The sequence below is a fragment of the Leucoraja erinacea genome, chromosome 1, assembly GCF_028641065.1.
Source record: "Leucoraja erinacea ecotype New England chromosome 1, Leri_hhj_1, whole genome shotgun sequence".
Taxonomy (NCBI): Eukaryota; Metazoa; Chordata; class Chondrichthyes; order Rajiformes; family Rajidae; genus Leucoraja; species Leucoraja erinaceus.
The window spans coordinates 45,406,390-45,423,850 of NC_073377.1; the positions used below are offsets into that span (position 1 = coordinate 45,406,390).

The window sequence follows — 17,461 nt, forward strand, 5'->3', positions numbered from 1 at the left end:
GCAAAGAGGTAGCAGAGAATTGATGGATGAACAGAGAAGAATATTGCACAGGCCTTTAGGCCCACAATGTATGTCTGAACATGGTACCAAGTTACATTAATCACCCCTCCCTGCATATGATTCATATCCCCCCATTCCCTGCATATCCATTTGTATATGTAAAAACCTCTTAACCACCACTATTATATCTGCTTCCACCACAACTCTGTGTGTGTGTGTGTGTGTGTGTGTAAAAAAAAAGCATGCTCCACAAATCTTCCTTAAATGTTCCTCTGTGACATTCGAGCTATGCCCTCTAGTCTTTGACATTTCTAACCTGAGTAAAAGGTTCTGTATGTCTACACTATCTATGTTTCTCATCATTTTATAAACTTCTCGCAGGTCTCCCTTTCAGCCTCCAGTGCTCAATTCAAGTTTGTCCAACTTTCCCTATAACTAATACTTTCTAATCCAGACAGTGTCCTGGCAAACCTCTTCCTCACCCTCTCCAAAGCGTGCACATCCTCCCTGCAATGGGGGCTTCAGAATTGCCCTATTACAGGAAGGATGCAGTTTTGCATCCTGTTTGCAAACCATGCACACTTTTGTATAACGGTTTTGTTTTGTATAGCAATTTATAAAATATTGCAATTTATTTAGGAATAATTTAATTTGCAATTGAGTAATGAAGTAATGGTGGCTTCATGGAATTGTGGAGGTTCATTGCACAGATGAAGGCCATTTGGCCATGCTGTGTGAAAAAGGGCAATTGTGACAAATCCAATTAATGCACATTTGATCTGTAGCCTTGTGTATTTCTTAATTTTGAATGAAAATTCATTCTGTATGTAATATTACTCTGCTTAGTCTTATTATTATCAAGTGTATAGTTATTAAATTAGTTAATTCACAAAATTAAATTTTCTTTCAAGAATGAATACTATTATAAACGCTGAGGGAACTTTAATGATCTTGAATAAGCCATCCGAGTTGCCTTTGTCCAGACGAGAGTGACCACCATAATTAACAAAATGTTGGATGATCAGCCATGATCATATTGAATGGCGGTGCAGGCTCGAAGGGCCGAATGGCCTACTCCTGCACCTAATTTCTAGGTTTCTATGTTTCTATAATCTCAGCATTAGATAGACATTGTTGCAATTGTAGATCCAGAAAGGATTTAATATTTGAGATACGGTGAAGAGCAATAAAAAATGGTGCAACATCATTTTCATTAGTGTCTGGAGTTTAATAAGTAAAAGCAAGATTACCGTAGCTGTGAAATACACATTGTCAAATAGCCTGCTAACAGTTTTGCAAAATCCTCTTGGATGAAGTAGTGCAAGGGGGAGTTAGAGATGTTGGATAGGATACAATTAGGTGGAAAGCAAGTGCTAAATAGTGTCATCACTCAATTAGCAATTTCTAAATCCACACAACAAGCTATCTTGGTTATTGAGGGAAATTGTGATAGCGAAAGGAAAAGCTCTGATATAATCTTAAAATCCTTTTTTGGTATCGCAGATAGACACAAAATGCTGGAGTAACTCAGTGGGTCAGGCAGCATCTCTGGAGAAAAGGAATAGATGACGTTTCGGGTCGAGACCCTACTTCAGACTGGGATATCTTCAGACTCCAGATATGGGAGTGTTGTCATAGGAATGGATGAAGACAAATAGTGCATTTCTGCTCAGCATGCTAATGGGTATTAAAGATCACTTAGCTCTATTTACTTTTGGAAATATGAGAAGAGACCATTGTCAAAAAGAAAATTAGTTCTCACTGGAGAACTAAGCACTGATTTGTGAAGGACAATTTATGTCTTGCGTTAAAGAAGGGTCCTAACCCGAAACATCACCTATCCATGTTCTCCAGAGGTGCTGCCTGGCCCACTGAGTTACCCCAGCACTTTGTGTCCTTTTGTGTTAACCAGCATCTGCAGTTCCTTGTTTCTAATTCATGTCTGACTAACCAGACTGAGTTATTTGATGAAGTAATAGTTCATAGGCAGATGATTTATTTATTTCTCAGAATATTTGTGTCACTGCATTTATTGCCCATCTCTAATTCCCTTGAAATTGTGATGGTGAGTTACCTTCTTGAGTTTCTGCAGTAGTTTTAATGAAGGTGCATCCCCCCACCCAAATGCTTTTAGGAAGGGAGTTCCAGAGTTTAGTCCCAGCAACTATGAAAGCATGAAAATATATATGCAACTTAGGATAGTGCGCTACTTGGAGAGGAACCCTTGAGCACTAGTGTTCTCATTCACCAGCTGCTTCAGCGATGACCTTCCGTTGTACACAAGGCCAGAGTTGGGGATGACCGCTGATAAGTGCACAATGTTTGAGTCCATTCACAGCTCCTCTACCAAAGTACCAGGCAGTGCCTAGATAGTGCTCAGGCATGGTGGTACAGGTGGCAGATTACGATGGAAGGACGGTCATTATGAAGCAGGTGAGATGGTTGAGCCGAAAGCACTATCCTCTGGAATGCCTACTGATTTATACCACAACATAACTATCCTCCTTGGTTCAAGGTATGACTCCAACCTCTGGAGTATTTCCCCAATATTCTCTATTGATTTTCGTTTACATGGGCACCATGATGCCCCACAGTCAAATGGTGCTTTCATGTCAAGGGAAATCGCTCCCATCTCACTCCTGAATCTCTGGCCCATGTTTGGATATTTTCAATAGTTTGCCCACTTCGTATCACATAAATATTTGGAAACAAGAAATGCATGATATTAAGTTAATGTGGACATGTAATTGCTGATGGGCACAAGGTTGCTCATTGAGTTGCACGAGGCGTAGCAGCAGAGTTGCTGCCTCACAAAGCCAAAGACCCTGGTTTAATCCTGACAATGGGTGCTGTCTGTACAGAGTTTGTACATTCTCCCTGTGACCCCATGGGTTTACTTCGGGTGCTCCGGTGTCCTTCCACATTCCAAAGACGTACTGGATTGTGGGTTAATTGCCCCTAGTGTGTACGATTTAATTAGTGTATGGATGACAGCTGGTCATTGCGGACTCAGTGGGCTGAAGGGCCTGTTTCCAGGCTGTATCTCTAAACTGAACTAAACTAAAATTAAAATGGACAAATAGATGATTTTTTAGTGAGATAATTGTGGATTGTGTGAACAAGAACATTGTGGCTCTTGCTTTTCTGTTGTATATAACTATCCAGGACATGATATACAGAGTAACATATCTAAATGTATTGAATAATGTATTCTAAATATATTGATGATAACTAAAAAGGTTGCCTTGTAGTAATCAGTGAGCGTGGTGGTGATAGACCCGAGGAGCATGAATGGGTTTATATAATGGGCAGATACGGGGGAGTTGGAGAGTAATGTGGCAGTGCATTCTGAATGAATTGCGCATCTGAAGAAGAATATGCTGAGAGAGCATACTCTGCATCTACCACTGCGGGAGAAAGCAAAAACTGAGAAAATGGTGTGTGTATGCTCAAGCTCTTAGGGGGGGAAGGTTGCATTAAGAAAGCGCGTAAGATGCAGCATGAATAAAAAGATTTTGAATTTAAAAAATTAAGGATTCATGAGAAATATCACCTATTCTTTTTCTCCAGAGATGCTGCCTGACCCACTGTTACTCCAGCATTTTGTGATTAACTTCGGTATATATCAGCCACTGCAGTTCCTTCCTACACAAAAATAAATTTCAAAATGTATGGATGATATGGATGTATGGATGATAACAAAAGTGTTTGAAATATATTAAATAGTGTACAGGTTAATGATAAATCTCAGAATATGAATGGGCAGACATATGGGAGATGAACTGTAATGTGGCCTCCTGGGAGGTACATGGTGGGTGAGTAATCTATATTCACCACTTTGAGCAGAAAGCGCGAGCAGATGCTGGTGGTAGTGTGTGAAAGTCTGAAGATGGTGGCTCAGCGGTAGAGTTGCTGCCTTACAGCACTTGCAGTGCCAGAGACCTGGGTTTGATCCTGACTACGGGTGCTGTCTGTACGGAGTTTGTACGTTCCCCCCATAACCCGTGTGGGTTTCCTCTACGATCTTCGGTTTCCTCCCGCACTCCAAGGACGTGAAGGTTTGTAGGTTAATTGGCTTGGTGTATGTGTAAATTGTCCCTAGTGTGTGTAGGGTAGTGTTGATGTGTGGGGATTGCTGGTCAGTGTGGACTCGGTGGGCCGAAGGGCCTGCTTCCGCGCTGTATCTCTAAACTATACTAAACTAAAAGTGATCCGACCAAAATGTCGCCTCTCCGTTCCCTCCACAAATGCTGCCTGACCCACTGAGTTGCTCCAGCACTTTGTGTTGTGACCATGAAATGCTATTTCACATTTCTTTCTGAAGCCTGGACAAATTACAGTCAACAAGGGAAAGTGTAGCATATTATGGTACATAATTCATTTGCTAGCAAATACCCGAGGGGAGAATAACAATTTTCACTTGTAATTTTCATTGAGATATGATATGTTATATGATCTTGCTTAAAGTTATTTCATGTGTAGTTAGTTCATTATTTTCCATTTCAGAAACATAATTAATTATTTTGAGGGACTGTGACAGTGCTGTAAATAGCTAGATCCCATGAGTAGCTGTGAGAATGACAGATTGATCTGTTTTGACGGAGCTTGTTCGCAAAGCACTATTGGCATACCACAAGAAGCTTCCCAACTGAAGAACAGCTGAATTTCAATATTGTGATCAGTCAGATGCAGCTTTGATTAAACCTATCACTTGAAACGTGCTCCTGCAATGGTTCTCTGGAGTTTTTCCCACACATAGGATGTGGGTCTGGCTGGCAAGGTCGACATTTAATGACCATCTGTAAATGGCGCTAATTGAGCAACTTGCTGGGCTGCTTTGAAAGATAATTAAGAACCAACCACATTGCCGATGATCCAGACTCATAGTAAGAACAGCAAATTTCCCTCCGTCAAGGGCAGCATGGTGACACAGCGGCGGGGTTGTTGCCTTACAGTGCCAGAGCAGTTCGATCCTGATCACAGGTGCTGTCTGTACGAGTTTGTATCTTCTCACTGTGCCCTCCGTGGGTTTTCTCTTGGTAATCCCGTTTCCTTTCACACTCCAATTGGCCCGAGTGTGCCGGACAGTTTTAGTGTATGGGGTGATCACATATTGGCGTGGACTCGGTGGGCCGAAGGGCATGTTTCTACACTGTATTACTAAACTAAACTAAAGTTTAAGAAGGGTCTCTCCCCAAAACATCACCCACTTCTTCCTTCTGGAGTTGCTGCCTGTCCCGCTGAGTAACTCCAGCATTTTATGTCTATCTTTGGTATAGTTTGATTCCCACACTATATTAAAATTACTGTCAGCTGAGATTACAAGCTCAAGCGGAGCTACCACCCATGCCCTTCTGACACAAAGATGCTGCCATTTTCCTAGAAGCAATCCACATAAGCCAATTAACCTACAAACCCACATGTCTTTGGGATGTAAAAGGAAGCCAAAGCACCTGAAGGAAACCAACACAGTCAAAGGGAGAAGGTGCAAACTTCACAGGCAACGGTTGAGGTCCGAATTGAACCTGGGTCTCTGACACTGTGAGGCAGCAGCACTACCCGCTGTGCTGTGCATTGACCGCTCCAAAGCCCAGGCACAAAGCAACAGCTCTCCATTCCAGTGAATCACATTGTTATCACAAAATTCAAAAAAGTTACTGACAGCTTTTTATGAGATTAGATGTTTTAATTACTGTCAATTCCTGGTAGAGCTCATTTCAAATAATGTTTTTTTCTTTTCAGGGAATATGGAGCAATTGATGATGTGGACATCGACCTGCACATCGATGTCAGCTTTCTCGATGTGAGTAAACAAACTTGCCGTTAGTTCATCGCTGCATGATTTATCAAACATGGAACATGTGCAAATGAATTGATTGATGTTCCAAATCTTCTACTGAAGGGCACTTTATCTAAGGCTCATTAGATTCTATTATTGAATTGAGAAATTGAAATTGTACATACTGCTGAGGCATTTAGGGGTAATAATGCAGATCCCTGAGCTAATTCAGCACTTGGTTAACTCATCCAAGACATCAATTGACAGGTTGAAAAGTACCAGTCTGATCAGCAATAGCAAAGAGTGGTGGATTATGAGTCTGTCCTTGCGGAAAATAAATTTTGATTTCCTAGCTCGTGAAATTAAAGTATTTTCGTCACATTTAGAATTAAGAGGAGTAGGCAGATAATTAAACACTCCAGTCTTAAATTCTCCAATTAAAAACTCCACAGGGAACTGCAGATTTTGAACTCTTCAGCAAAACATAGTTCTGGAGGAATTCTGTGGGTCGAGCAGCAACTGTGGAGGATATAGTCAGGTGACGTTTCGAGTCCAGACCTTTCTTCCGACATTGTAGTAGTGGGAAGAAAGTTGAAAGTGGGGGTAGGACAAACCCTGCCAGGTGGTAGGTGGTTACAGGTCAGGTGGGTTGGAATGACAACAGAACAGAATGACAATAGATTTCAAGAACAACAGAAGATAACCAAAAAGACAATACAGGGAGAAAAGATGAGGTACCAAGGTAAGCTAGCCAAGAATATAAAGCAGGATAGTAAAAGCTTCTTTAGGTATGTGAAGAGGAAAAAAATAGTTAAGACCAAAGTTGGACCCTTGAAGACCGAAAAAGATGAATTTATTTTGGGGAACAAGGAAATGGCAAATGAGTTGAACAGGTACTTTGGATTTGTCTTCACTAAGGAGGACACAAACACTCTTCCTGATATAGTAGTGGCCAGAGGAACTGAAGGAAATCCACATTAGGAAGGAAATGGTGGTGGATAGACTGATGGGACTGAAGGCTGATAAATCCCCAGGGCCTGATGGTCTGCATCCCAGGGTACTTAAGGAAGTGGCTCTAGAAATCGTGGATGTATTGGTGATAATTTTCCAATGTTCTATAGAATCAGGATCAGTTCCTGTGGATTGGAGGGTAGCTAATGTTATCACACTTTTTAAGAAAGGCGGGAGAGAGAAAACAGGGAATTATAGACCAGTTAGCCTGACATCGGTGGTGGGGAAGATACTGGAGTCAAATATAAAAGATGATATAGCCACACATTTGGATAGCAGTAACAGGATTGGTCCGAGTCCGCATGGATATACGAAGGGGAAATCATGCTTGACTAATCTTCTGGAATTTTTTGAAGATGTAACTAGGAAAATGGACAAGGGAGAGCCAGTGGATGTAGTGTACCTGGACTTTCAGAAAGCATTTGATAAGGTCCCACAAAGGAGATTAGTGGGCAATATTAGCGCACATGGTATTGGGGGTAGAGTGCTGACATGGACAGAGAAGTAGTTGGCAGACAGGAAACAAAGAGTAGGGATTAACGAGTCCCTTTCAGAATGGCAGTCAGTGACTAGTGGGGTACCGCAAGGCTCGGTGCTGGGACCGCAGTTATTTACAATATACATCAATGATTTGGATGAAGGGATTCAAAGAAACATTGGCAAATTTGCAGATGACACAAAGTTGGGTGGCAGTGTGAACTGTGAGGTGGATGCTATGAGAATGCAGGATGAATTGGACAGGTTGGGGGAGTGGGCAGATGCATGGCAGATGAAGTTTAATGTGGATAAATGTGAGGTTATCCACTTTGTTAGCAAAAACAGGAAGGCAGATTACTATCTAAATAGCGTCAAATTGGGAAAAGGGGAAGTACAACGGGATCTGGGGGTCCTTGTACATCAGTCTGTGAAAGTAAGCATGCAGGTACAGCAGGCAGTGAAGAAAGCGAATGGCATGTTGGCCTTTATAACAAGAGGAATCGAATATAGGTGCAAAGAGATCCTTCTTTAGTTGTGCAGTGCCCTAGTGAGACCACACCTGGAGTATTATGTGCAGTTTTGGTCCCCTAATTTGAGGAAGGACATTCTTGCTATTGAGGGAGTGCAGCGTAGGTTTACAAGGTTAATTCCAGGGATGGCGGGACTGTCATCTGCTGAGAGAATGGAGCAGCTGGGCTTGTACACTCTGGAGTTTAGAAGGATGAGAGGGTATCTCATTGAAACATATAATATTGTTAAGGGCTTGGATATGCTAGAAGCAGGAAATATGTTCCCGATATTGGAGGTCCAGAACCAGGGGCCACAGTTTAAGAATAAGGAGTAAGCCATTTAGAACGGAGACGAGGAAACACTTTTTCTCACAGAGAGTGGTGAGTCTGTGGAATTCTCTGCCTCAGTGGGCGGTGGAGGCAGGTTCTCTGGATTCTTTCAAGAGAGAGCTAGATAGGGCTCTTAAAAATAGCAGAGTCAGAGGATATGGGGAGAAGGCAGGAACGGGGTACTGATTGGGGGTGATCAGCCATGATCACATTGAATGGCGGTGCTGGCTCGAAGGGCCAAATGGCCTACTCCTGCACCTATTGTCTATTGTCTATTGACATGTTGGCGCAGTAACTGACAAAGGAGATGAAAGGACGTCAGATGAGGAGAGAAGTGTAGTGAAATGGAAAGAAGATAGAGGAATGAAGATGGAAAAGGAAGGGGGAGGAGGAAAGAAGGAGAATAAAAGGGAAATGAGTGACTCTGGGATGGGAGGTTGGTTACTGGGGGCATTGAGATTTAGCGGGAGAATAGGGCTGGGGGTCATTACTTGAAATTGGAGAATTTAATTTTCATACCGTTGGGTTGTAATCCATATTTGTGGAATATGGTGTGCTATTTTCCCAGTTTGCATGTGGCCTCAACCTGGAAATGGAGGAGGCCAGGACAGAGAGATCGGTATGGAAAGGGGAGTTAAAATGGTTGGAACCCAGAAGTTCAAGCAGCCTTGGATCAAACATTCGGCGAAATAGTCACCTCGTCTAAGCTTGGTTTTGCCACATTCAATGCACTGAATGCAGTTGACAAGATTCAAAGAAGTGCATGCTAACCTCTGTGTTGCACCAGCTGGAATCTCTGGATAGATGAGAGGATGGAGGTATAGAGACAGGTGTTGCATTCCTGTGGATGCAGGTGAAAGCATTTCTTGATGAAACCAGCAATAACTGAGTTACGGATACAAAAATAACTCAATTTTGAGCAAAACAGACTGTGCTGGAGTAACTCTGCTGTTCAGGGAATGGATCGACAACAATTTGGGTTGGGTCCCTTCTTCAGAATGATTGTATTCATTCTGGCTGGATGATCTGGTCTTGAACATGTTCCGGTCCATCAGTTTGACAAACCTGAAATAGACTCTCAGCCTCCATAGACCGCGATGGCCTTACTCTTATTGTTGGTGCTTTGGATTTCAGTCTGATTGTCATTCAGTCTGTAAGAAATATTTATTGCAGTAAAATAAGGGAGGATTACACAGTGAATTGTAGGGCTCTGGGTAATGTTGTAGAGCAGAGGGATCTAGGAGAGCAGGTGCATGGTTCCTTGAAGATAGAGTTGCAGGTAGATCGGTCAAACAGGCTTTTGACACTTTGGCCTTCATCAGCCAGAGTATTGAGTATAGAGGTTGGGAGGTCATGTTTCAGTTGGAAAACATTGGTGAGGCCGTATTTATCATAGTCATCGTGATGCAGGGTGGAAACAGGTCCTTCACCCCAACTTGCCCACACCGGCCAACATATCCCAGCTATACTAGTTCCACCTGCCTGCGTTTGGTCCATATTGCACCAAACCTATCCCAACCTGTCTAACTGTCAATTAAATGTTGGGATAGTCCCTACCTCAGCTATTTCCTCTGGCAACTTGTTCCATACACCCACCACCCTTTGTGTGAAAAGGTTATCCCCTCAGATTCTTATTAAATCTTTTCCCCTTCACCTATGTCCTCTGGTCCTCGATTCATCTACTCTGGAGACTGTGTACATCTACCCAATCTATTCCTGTCATGATTTTATATACCAATCTATTCCTCTCATGATTTTAATGTTGTGTTCAGTACTGGGCACCGTGATGTAGGAAAGATTTTGTCAAGCTGGAAAGGGTGCAGAGAACATTTACGTGGATACTGCCAGGAATAGAGGGTCTGAGCTCCAGGCAGAGGTTGAGTGGGCTGGGACTAGTTGGATTCCTTGGAGTGCAGGAGTATGAGGGATGATCTTATAGAGGTGTATAAGATCATGAGAAGAATAGATGCACGGAGTCTCTTGCCCAGAGTAGGTGAATTGAGAACCAGAGGACACAGGTTTGAGGTGAAGGGGAAAGGTTTAATAGGAATCTGAGGGTTAACGTTTTCCTCACAAATGGTGGTGGATGTATGGAACAAGCTGCCAGAGGAGGTAGTTGAGGCATGGACTATCTCAACATTTAATAAACAGTTAGATTGGTAAATGGATATGACTGGTTTGGAGGGATATGGGCCAAATGCAGGCAGGTGGGACTAATGTAGATGGGACCTGTTGGCCGGTTTGGGCAGGTTGGGTCAAAGGGCCTGTTTCTACACTGTGTCACTCTATGACTAAGCAACAGAGATGGTCCAGAAATTCATTAATTACTGTGTGGAGAAACACTCATTGCCTTAAGTATGAAATCCCTGAATGTATTCTCTGCAACTGCTTGCTATTGCTTAGCTACATATGACATTGAGATGAAGTTTCTGCCATTTGCATGCAACATAAATGATTTACATAAAAATAATGATACAGACGTAATACTTTCCCACAGATAATGTTAATGAAAATAGTGAAGTAAACAGAAAATAATATTTCTCGATTCGTGCTGAAGCCAATTTTCCTTTCAATGAAATGATCAAGAGGGAAGCTTCATCATTAAACTCCAATTTGGCATTTGCAGTGTTTCTTCCCAACTGGAGCATCCTCTTACTTGCAGTAGATGGCGATGATGAATGAATACAATTTCAGAGGAGCTAAGCATGATTGAGCTGTTGGAATGACAACTAAAGCACTGTCAAGTTTAGCACATAACGGAGATATGAAAGTGTGTTTTTGTTATAATATATTGTAAAGTGAATGAAGTGTGTACTTAGTGTGATCATTCATTATACAGTTCTGATAGATCTTGTTACTTTTATATTTCTGAATGAATTGCTTTCTTTCTGCTTGCCTGGCTTTTTGACAGGAGGAGATTGCTATTGCATGGGATGTTATTCGCACAGAACCTGTGATCGTGCGACTGCATTGCTCTCTCACGCAGTATTTAAATGGCCCAGGTTAGTATGGCTTCATTCCTTTAGGCTGGTTAATGTGAAACATCGCTTCTCGTTAGGTTATCCATACTTCTTCATGCTTTATAAATGTAGGTGCCAAAAGTGTAGTTTTGCCATCTGACCAGCATTTAAATTCTAATATAAAGTACAAAAATGCTAAAGGGGGTTTTATTTTCTGAGTTTAGGCTCCCTACAGGAAAGTGTCACTGTAGGGAACACAACCTAAACATTGGACAAACTTTCTGACCATTTAGAATCGCAGGTTTGGTGCTCAACTTAGGAGAGGTTTATCACTTGGACCTCAATGCCAGACGAATAATGGAATCAATGGAATTTATGGATTCCTTAATGTAATCAATTATATTTTCTTCAGTTTCTTCATGAGTGAGTACCCACTAGATCCGAGGCCCAGACCTTGATTCCGGATTGCATGATGCTGCCGGTAAAATTGAGAGAAGCCTTCATATACATGCCTGGTCCCTCGCCAGGGATCCCTGGAGTGGAGCTTCGACCGCCAGCCTTGCAGTCTGCGGAGCTTCTGGCTGCGGCGCGGTGGGAACTTTAAATCTCCGACCACCAGCCTGCGGCCTACACCAACCTGAAGCCGCGGTCTCCGGTGGGGGAGGCACCGATTCAGGACTTGCCTTGACTTTCATTCATCTGAATGCCCGCAGCGGCGGCTGCGGAGGGTTGAGGTCCCGACCACGGAGGAAAATGGAGGAGGACTGGCCCAATTTTGTGGCTTCCACCACAGTGATGAATGCTGTGGTGGATGTTTGTGTGAAATTTTTATTGTGTTTTTGTGTGTTGTTTTTCATTGTACCGCTGCTGGCAAATTCATTTCACTTGCACTTTATGTGCAAATGACAAATAAAACTGATTGTATTGATTGTAACACCTACCTATAAGCAGGCTATCTGGGAACACGGGTCAGCAGCAAAGGTACAAATACATGCAGGCCATGAGTTGAAAGAATCCTTGGGGATAAATGGCAAGTAAACAATTGTTTTGGAATGCATCAGCCTTAGACTGCCAGTGGTGAAGTTCACAGTTGTTCTGATTTTTGGAACCGGCTCTGCATGCCAATGTGGAGCTTGCTGTAGGCAACTCTTACAGCAGTAAGAGTTCTGGTCGCTCACTAACTCTTTGCTGGGTGATAGGTACTTCTGGCTGGTAAATGCGGTTCAGTTGATCAGGGGAAGTATTGATGAGTAGTCCAGGCCATCCACATTTTAATAAACACATTGTGAAGCACAGTGGTGCAGCAGGAGAGTTGTTGCCTTACGGCGCCAGGGACTTGAGATCAATCCTGACTGCGGATGCTGTCTCTACAGAATTTGTACAGAGTTTTTTCTCATCCAGATGATCATCACCGTGCCAGGAAATAGTTCAGTAAGGGGTGTTGTGTTGGACAATATATCATGAAAAGCAACATGTATAGCTTAGGGTCTGGCGGGGTCCCATGAAAAAACAACTCCCGCAATGTCAGCACAACAAAGGGCCTGGTTATCAACTTCAGGAAGTGTAGTCGAGTACGTGCCTCAATCAGCATGGATGGTGTTGAAGTAGCAATCGTTGACGTCCTCCAGTTCCTTGTGATTAATAATACCAACAATCTGTTGTGGACCAACCACGTTGATGCGCCAGCCAATAAGCCACACAAGTGCCTCTACGTCCTTCGGACTGAGGAAATTTGGCATATCTCCAATAACCTTTACAAAGGGCGGCACGGTGGCGCAGCAGTAGAGTTGCTGCCTTAGAGCACGCAGAACCAGAGACTCAGATTCGATCCTGACTACGAATGCTGTCTGTACGGAGTTTGTACTTTCTCCCCGTAACCGTGTGGGTTTTCTCCGAGATCTTCGGTTTCCTCCCACTCCAAAGACAAAGTTTTAACAGCAAGAGGCACATACTGAGAATTCAATCATGTACACAATTACATTTTACTTCTGTTAAAACTAGTCACTCTTGCAAACTTGTGCATGTTAGAAGTGATAAGTGAAAGCAATAAAGTGCTGCATATGATGAAATCTGACAAGATGGAAAGGTGAAGCACAGAGTCTCATAAAGAGACGCGGGGTGGGCAGATGGGAAGAGTGGAGGGTGGCAAGGCACCCTGTGGGAGGAGAGGGTAGGTGACGGGCAGATTGAGCGCTGTGAGTGGGCTTGAAAAGAGGGGTGTGTGTGTTAGGACACGTATCGATCAGAAGGAGAAAGGAAAGAAGGAGCAAAGAGGTCCTTCTGCAGTTGTACAGAGCCCTAGTGAGACCAACTTGGAGTATTGTGTGAAGTTTTGGTCCCCTAATTTGAGGAAGGACATTCTTGCTATTGAGGGAGTGCAGCTTAGGTTTACAAGGTTAATTCCTGGGATGGCGGGACTGTCATATGCTGAGAGAATGGAGCAGCTGGGCTTGTACACTCTGGAGTGTAGAAGGATGAGAGGATAACTCATTGAAACATATAAGATTGTTAAGGGTTTGGACACGCTAGAGGCAGGAAACATGTTCCCGATGTTGGGGGAGTCCAGGACCGGGGCCACAGTTTAAGAATATGGAGTAAGCCATTTAGAACGGAGACGAGGAAACACTTTTCCTCACAGAGAGTGGTGAGCCTGTGGTATTCTCTGCCTCCGAGGGTGATGGAGGCAGGTTCTCTGGATGCTTTCAAGAGAGAGCTAGATAGGGCTCTTAAAAATAGCGATAGAAACATAGAAAATAGGTGCAGGAGTAGGCCATTTGACCCTTCGAGCCTGCACCGCCATTCAATATGATCATGGCTGATCATCCAAATCAATATCCCATACCTGCCTTCTCTCCATACCCCCTGATCCCTTTAGCCACAAGGGCCACATCTAACTCCCTCTTAAATCCAGCCAATGAACTGGCCTCAACTACCTTCTGTGACAGAGAATTCCACAGATTCACCACTCTCTGTGTAAAAAATGATTTTCGCATCTCGGTCCTAAAAGACTTCCCTCTTATCCTTAAACTGTGACCCCTTGTTCTGGACTTCCCCAACATCGGGAATAATCTTCCTGCATCTAGCCTGTCCAACCCCTTAAGAATTTTGTGAGTTTCTATAAGATCCCCCCTCACTCTTCTAAATTCTAGCGTGTACAAGTCAGGGGATATGGGGAGAAAGCAGGAACAGGGTACTGATTGGGGATGATCAGCTGTAATCACATTGAATGGTGGTGCATGCTTGAAGGGCCGAATGGCCTACTCCTGCACCAATTGTCTATTGTCTATTGTGTATAAAAGGACAGAAGGGGAGCAGGTTTACCTGAAATTGGAAAATTCAATTTTTTGATACCTTCATATTGTAGACCACCCAAGCGGAACATGAGGTGCTGCTTCTTTAGTTTACGTTGGCCTCAACATAGCTGTGGACGAGGTCAAGAATAGACCAGTCATTTTGAGAATGGGATGAGCGATTAAAATGGTTTACAACTGGGAGTTCCAGATGGGCATGTTGGACAGACCTAATGTGATCATCAAAACAGGGCCACATCATGGGCACCAAAGTTGGATGAGGTCCACATGAATCTCTGGTTAGGTTCGCAGATGGTGGTGAGGGAGGAGATGTAAGGACAGGTGTTACCTCTCCTGTGGTCGCAGGGAAAGGTACCTGGGACAGGAAGGGTGGATGGGGAGGGATGTATGAATCGGGGAATCAGAGAAAGAGTGCGGAAACAAAAAGGGGTGGGAGGGGACGGTGTGGCTGGTAGTGTGATCATTTTGTAACTGACAGAAATGTTGGCAAATGATGTATTGGATGCAAGGGCTTGGAGGGTGATTGGTAACGACCATGGGACTCTGACTCTGTGTGTCTGTGCAAAATGGAGGACATGCAGGTGACGGCTCCTTCAACCACAATGAAATGAAGCCACGTTTCCTGTAAAGGGAAAATATTGAACCATGGAGTGATACAGTGTGGAAACAGGCCCTATGGCCCAACTTGCCCACACCAGCCAACATGTCCCAGCTTCACTAGTCCCACCTGCCCGCGTTTGGTCCATATCCCTCCAAACCTGTCCTATCCACGTACTTGCCTAACTGTTTCTTAAATGTTGGGATTGTCCCAGCCTCAACTACCTCCTCTGGCAGCTTGTTCCCTACACCCACCACCCTTTGTGTGAAAAAGTTACTCCTTAGATTCCTATTAAATCTTAAGGGTCACGCAGTCCTAAGCGCTCTCCCAGAAGATCGACGCGGGACCTCATGGCAGCGGACTTTTATAGGTCCCGGGCTCTTGAGGGGCCGAACCACATGGGGGTGGTCTCTTTATGATCCAATTACAGATATTGATTAACCCCATACATTACAGACATTTCCATAACCCAATATTACAGCATCTAATACATTGTATAGGAAAGAAAGCTTTAGAAGGAAGCAAACAAGAACAGGCATTGAAACATGTGCCCTGAGAATCACACAATTTCTCCAAGGCTCAACTGTTCGACCAATCATCAATTAACAGGATGACCGTCTTGCAACATTATTAACACTATTTACAATGCTTTTCAGTGATCAAATAGAAATGATGCATTTAAGGTTAGTTTGCAAAACCACTATACATGTTATCAATTTAAGAGAAACAGGGAGAACACCTGGACCCCTCACCATCCTTCATATCAGTCTGAGCCTAGACTGGCTGGTGCCAATCAAAGCCTGTAAAGCTCAGATGACAAGGGTTAAGCAATTCTGAGAAGTGCAGGGATCCTCCATTTTATGGTGTCTTTAATTTAGCCAATATTAACAGAATGAGCTGGCTGAGGAGATAGTGGAGGCAGGGACAGCAATAACCTTTACGATACGTCTGGTCTGGTACTTGAATAAATACATTTTAGAAGTATGGAATTAATGAAGGCGAGTGGGGTTAGTGTATAGAGGCATGATGGTCTGCATAGACATGGTGGGCCAAAGGGCCTGTTTGTAGGTTATTCAACTCTTTTACTATAATGTTTCCTATAATTCATCTTTTGTATGAAATTGCAATTGGAATTCTGTTTTTCACTCTTTCACAGCCTTTGCAGTGTTTTATTGGTAGTTAAATTATATTCAAACCTGATTTAAATAAGGTAGCAATTAGCATTGCTGAAGAAGGGTTTCAGCCCAAAACGTCGCCTATTTCCTTCGCTCCATAGATGCTGCCTCGCCCGATGAGTTTCTCCAGCATTTTTGTCTACCTAGCAATTAGCATTGTTGATTTTGAAAATGTGAAATTGTTTGAATTGTGTTAGATCCATGATGTGTTGTGGGTAACAAGAAAGGCAATATCATTGCATCAGTGGTACAGAGAGAATGTTTTAATGTTTTAAATTATATGCTAATTCCCACTCACCTGAAATTTTGAAAGATATGCCTTTTCCTTTTTTACATCTCACCTTCCCTTAATCTTCCAGAAATACCAGGAAGAGTAGATTTGAGCAACTGTGCCATGCTGAGCAGATAGAGGACAATCCCCCCCATCAGCTGATAACAAATGCCGTGGATATTTAAAATGGTGGGTGGGCATTAATTAAATGTGCCGTTTCATCTTGGGTGGAGTCAAATTTGAATCTTACCTGCAGCTATGAAATCTGCGCCTTTAAACATCTTTTTAGTTATCAGTGAAATATGGAAACAATAATCCATCCGTATTTATTACCAATATTGTTGGCACTTATGTTTTCTCATTAAAACTAATGAACTGGGAGATATCACCCCATAACACTCAATGATCAGTTTGTAAGCTTGTTTCTATAGAGACAAAGACACAGTGCAGGCTTTTGCATGAAAGGAAGGAGTGGATAGATATTTACATGTATAATCATGATGAATACAGCGGATTATGTTGGATCCCATTTTGAGATGTGCTAAATACAGGAGATGTTATGTTAATTATGAATGAGGCTTTGCTGACATATACACTCTGAATGAATGAGCATTGGCCTACTTCCCTGTGTCAAAGCTGATGTCCCACAGGTCATAATCCAGGACCATTTCCATTAAACTACTGTATTTAACAAATTAATTCCTTTGGTCCCCAATTTATTGTAATTGAAGCAGTGACACATTTATCACTCAAACCCAGTCCATAGAAAATTCAACCTGTCAGTGAATATAAATAATTTACAGACTCAAGATATCTATAGCTATAGACCACAAAATCTCCTTAATTGTTACACGTTCAGCAATACTATGATTTTCTTATTTTTTGCTAATAATATCTTTCTTGTTCTCTCATATAATTTTCCAGTTCCAACAGTTGATGTTTTCCAAACATCGACGAAGGATCGATTTGGATTGGGGCATCAATTGAAAAAGTAAGTTATTTTGGGAAGTATTTAAAGATTTTAGACTCTTACACTTTAG

At 42.7% G+C, this 17,461-nt stretch overlaps 1 protein-coding gene across 2 annotated transcripts in view; it reads left to right on the top strand.

Annotated features, from left to right (window-relative positions):
- The window catches only part of parp8 (poly (ADP-ribose) polymerase family, member 8), a 404,781-nt gene that overhangs the window by 278,942 nt on the left and 108,378 nt on the right, over positions 1-17,461 (top strand). For both annotated transcript variants that reach the window (XM_055633843.1, XM_055633852.1), the window contains exons 8-10: positions 5,743-5,803; positions 11,018-11,108; positions 17,346-17,412. In XM_055633843.1, coding sequence (XP_055489818.1) covers positions 5,743-5,803; positions 11,018-11,108; positions 17,346-17,412 — 219 coding nt within the window. The remainder of the gene's footprint in view (positions 1-5,742; positions 5,804-11,017; positions 11,109-17,345; positions 17,413-17,461) is intronic.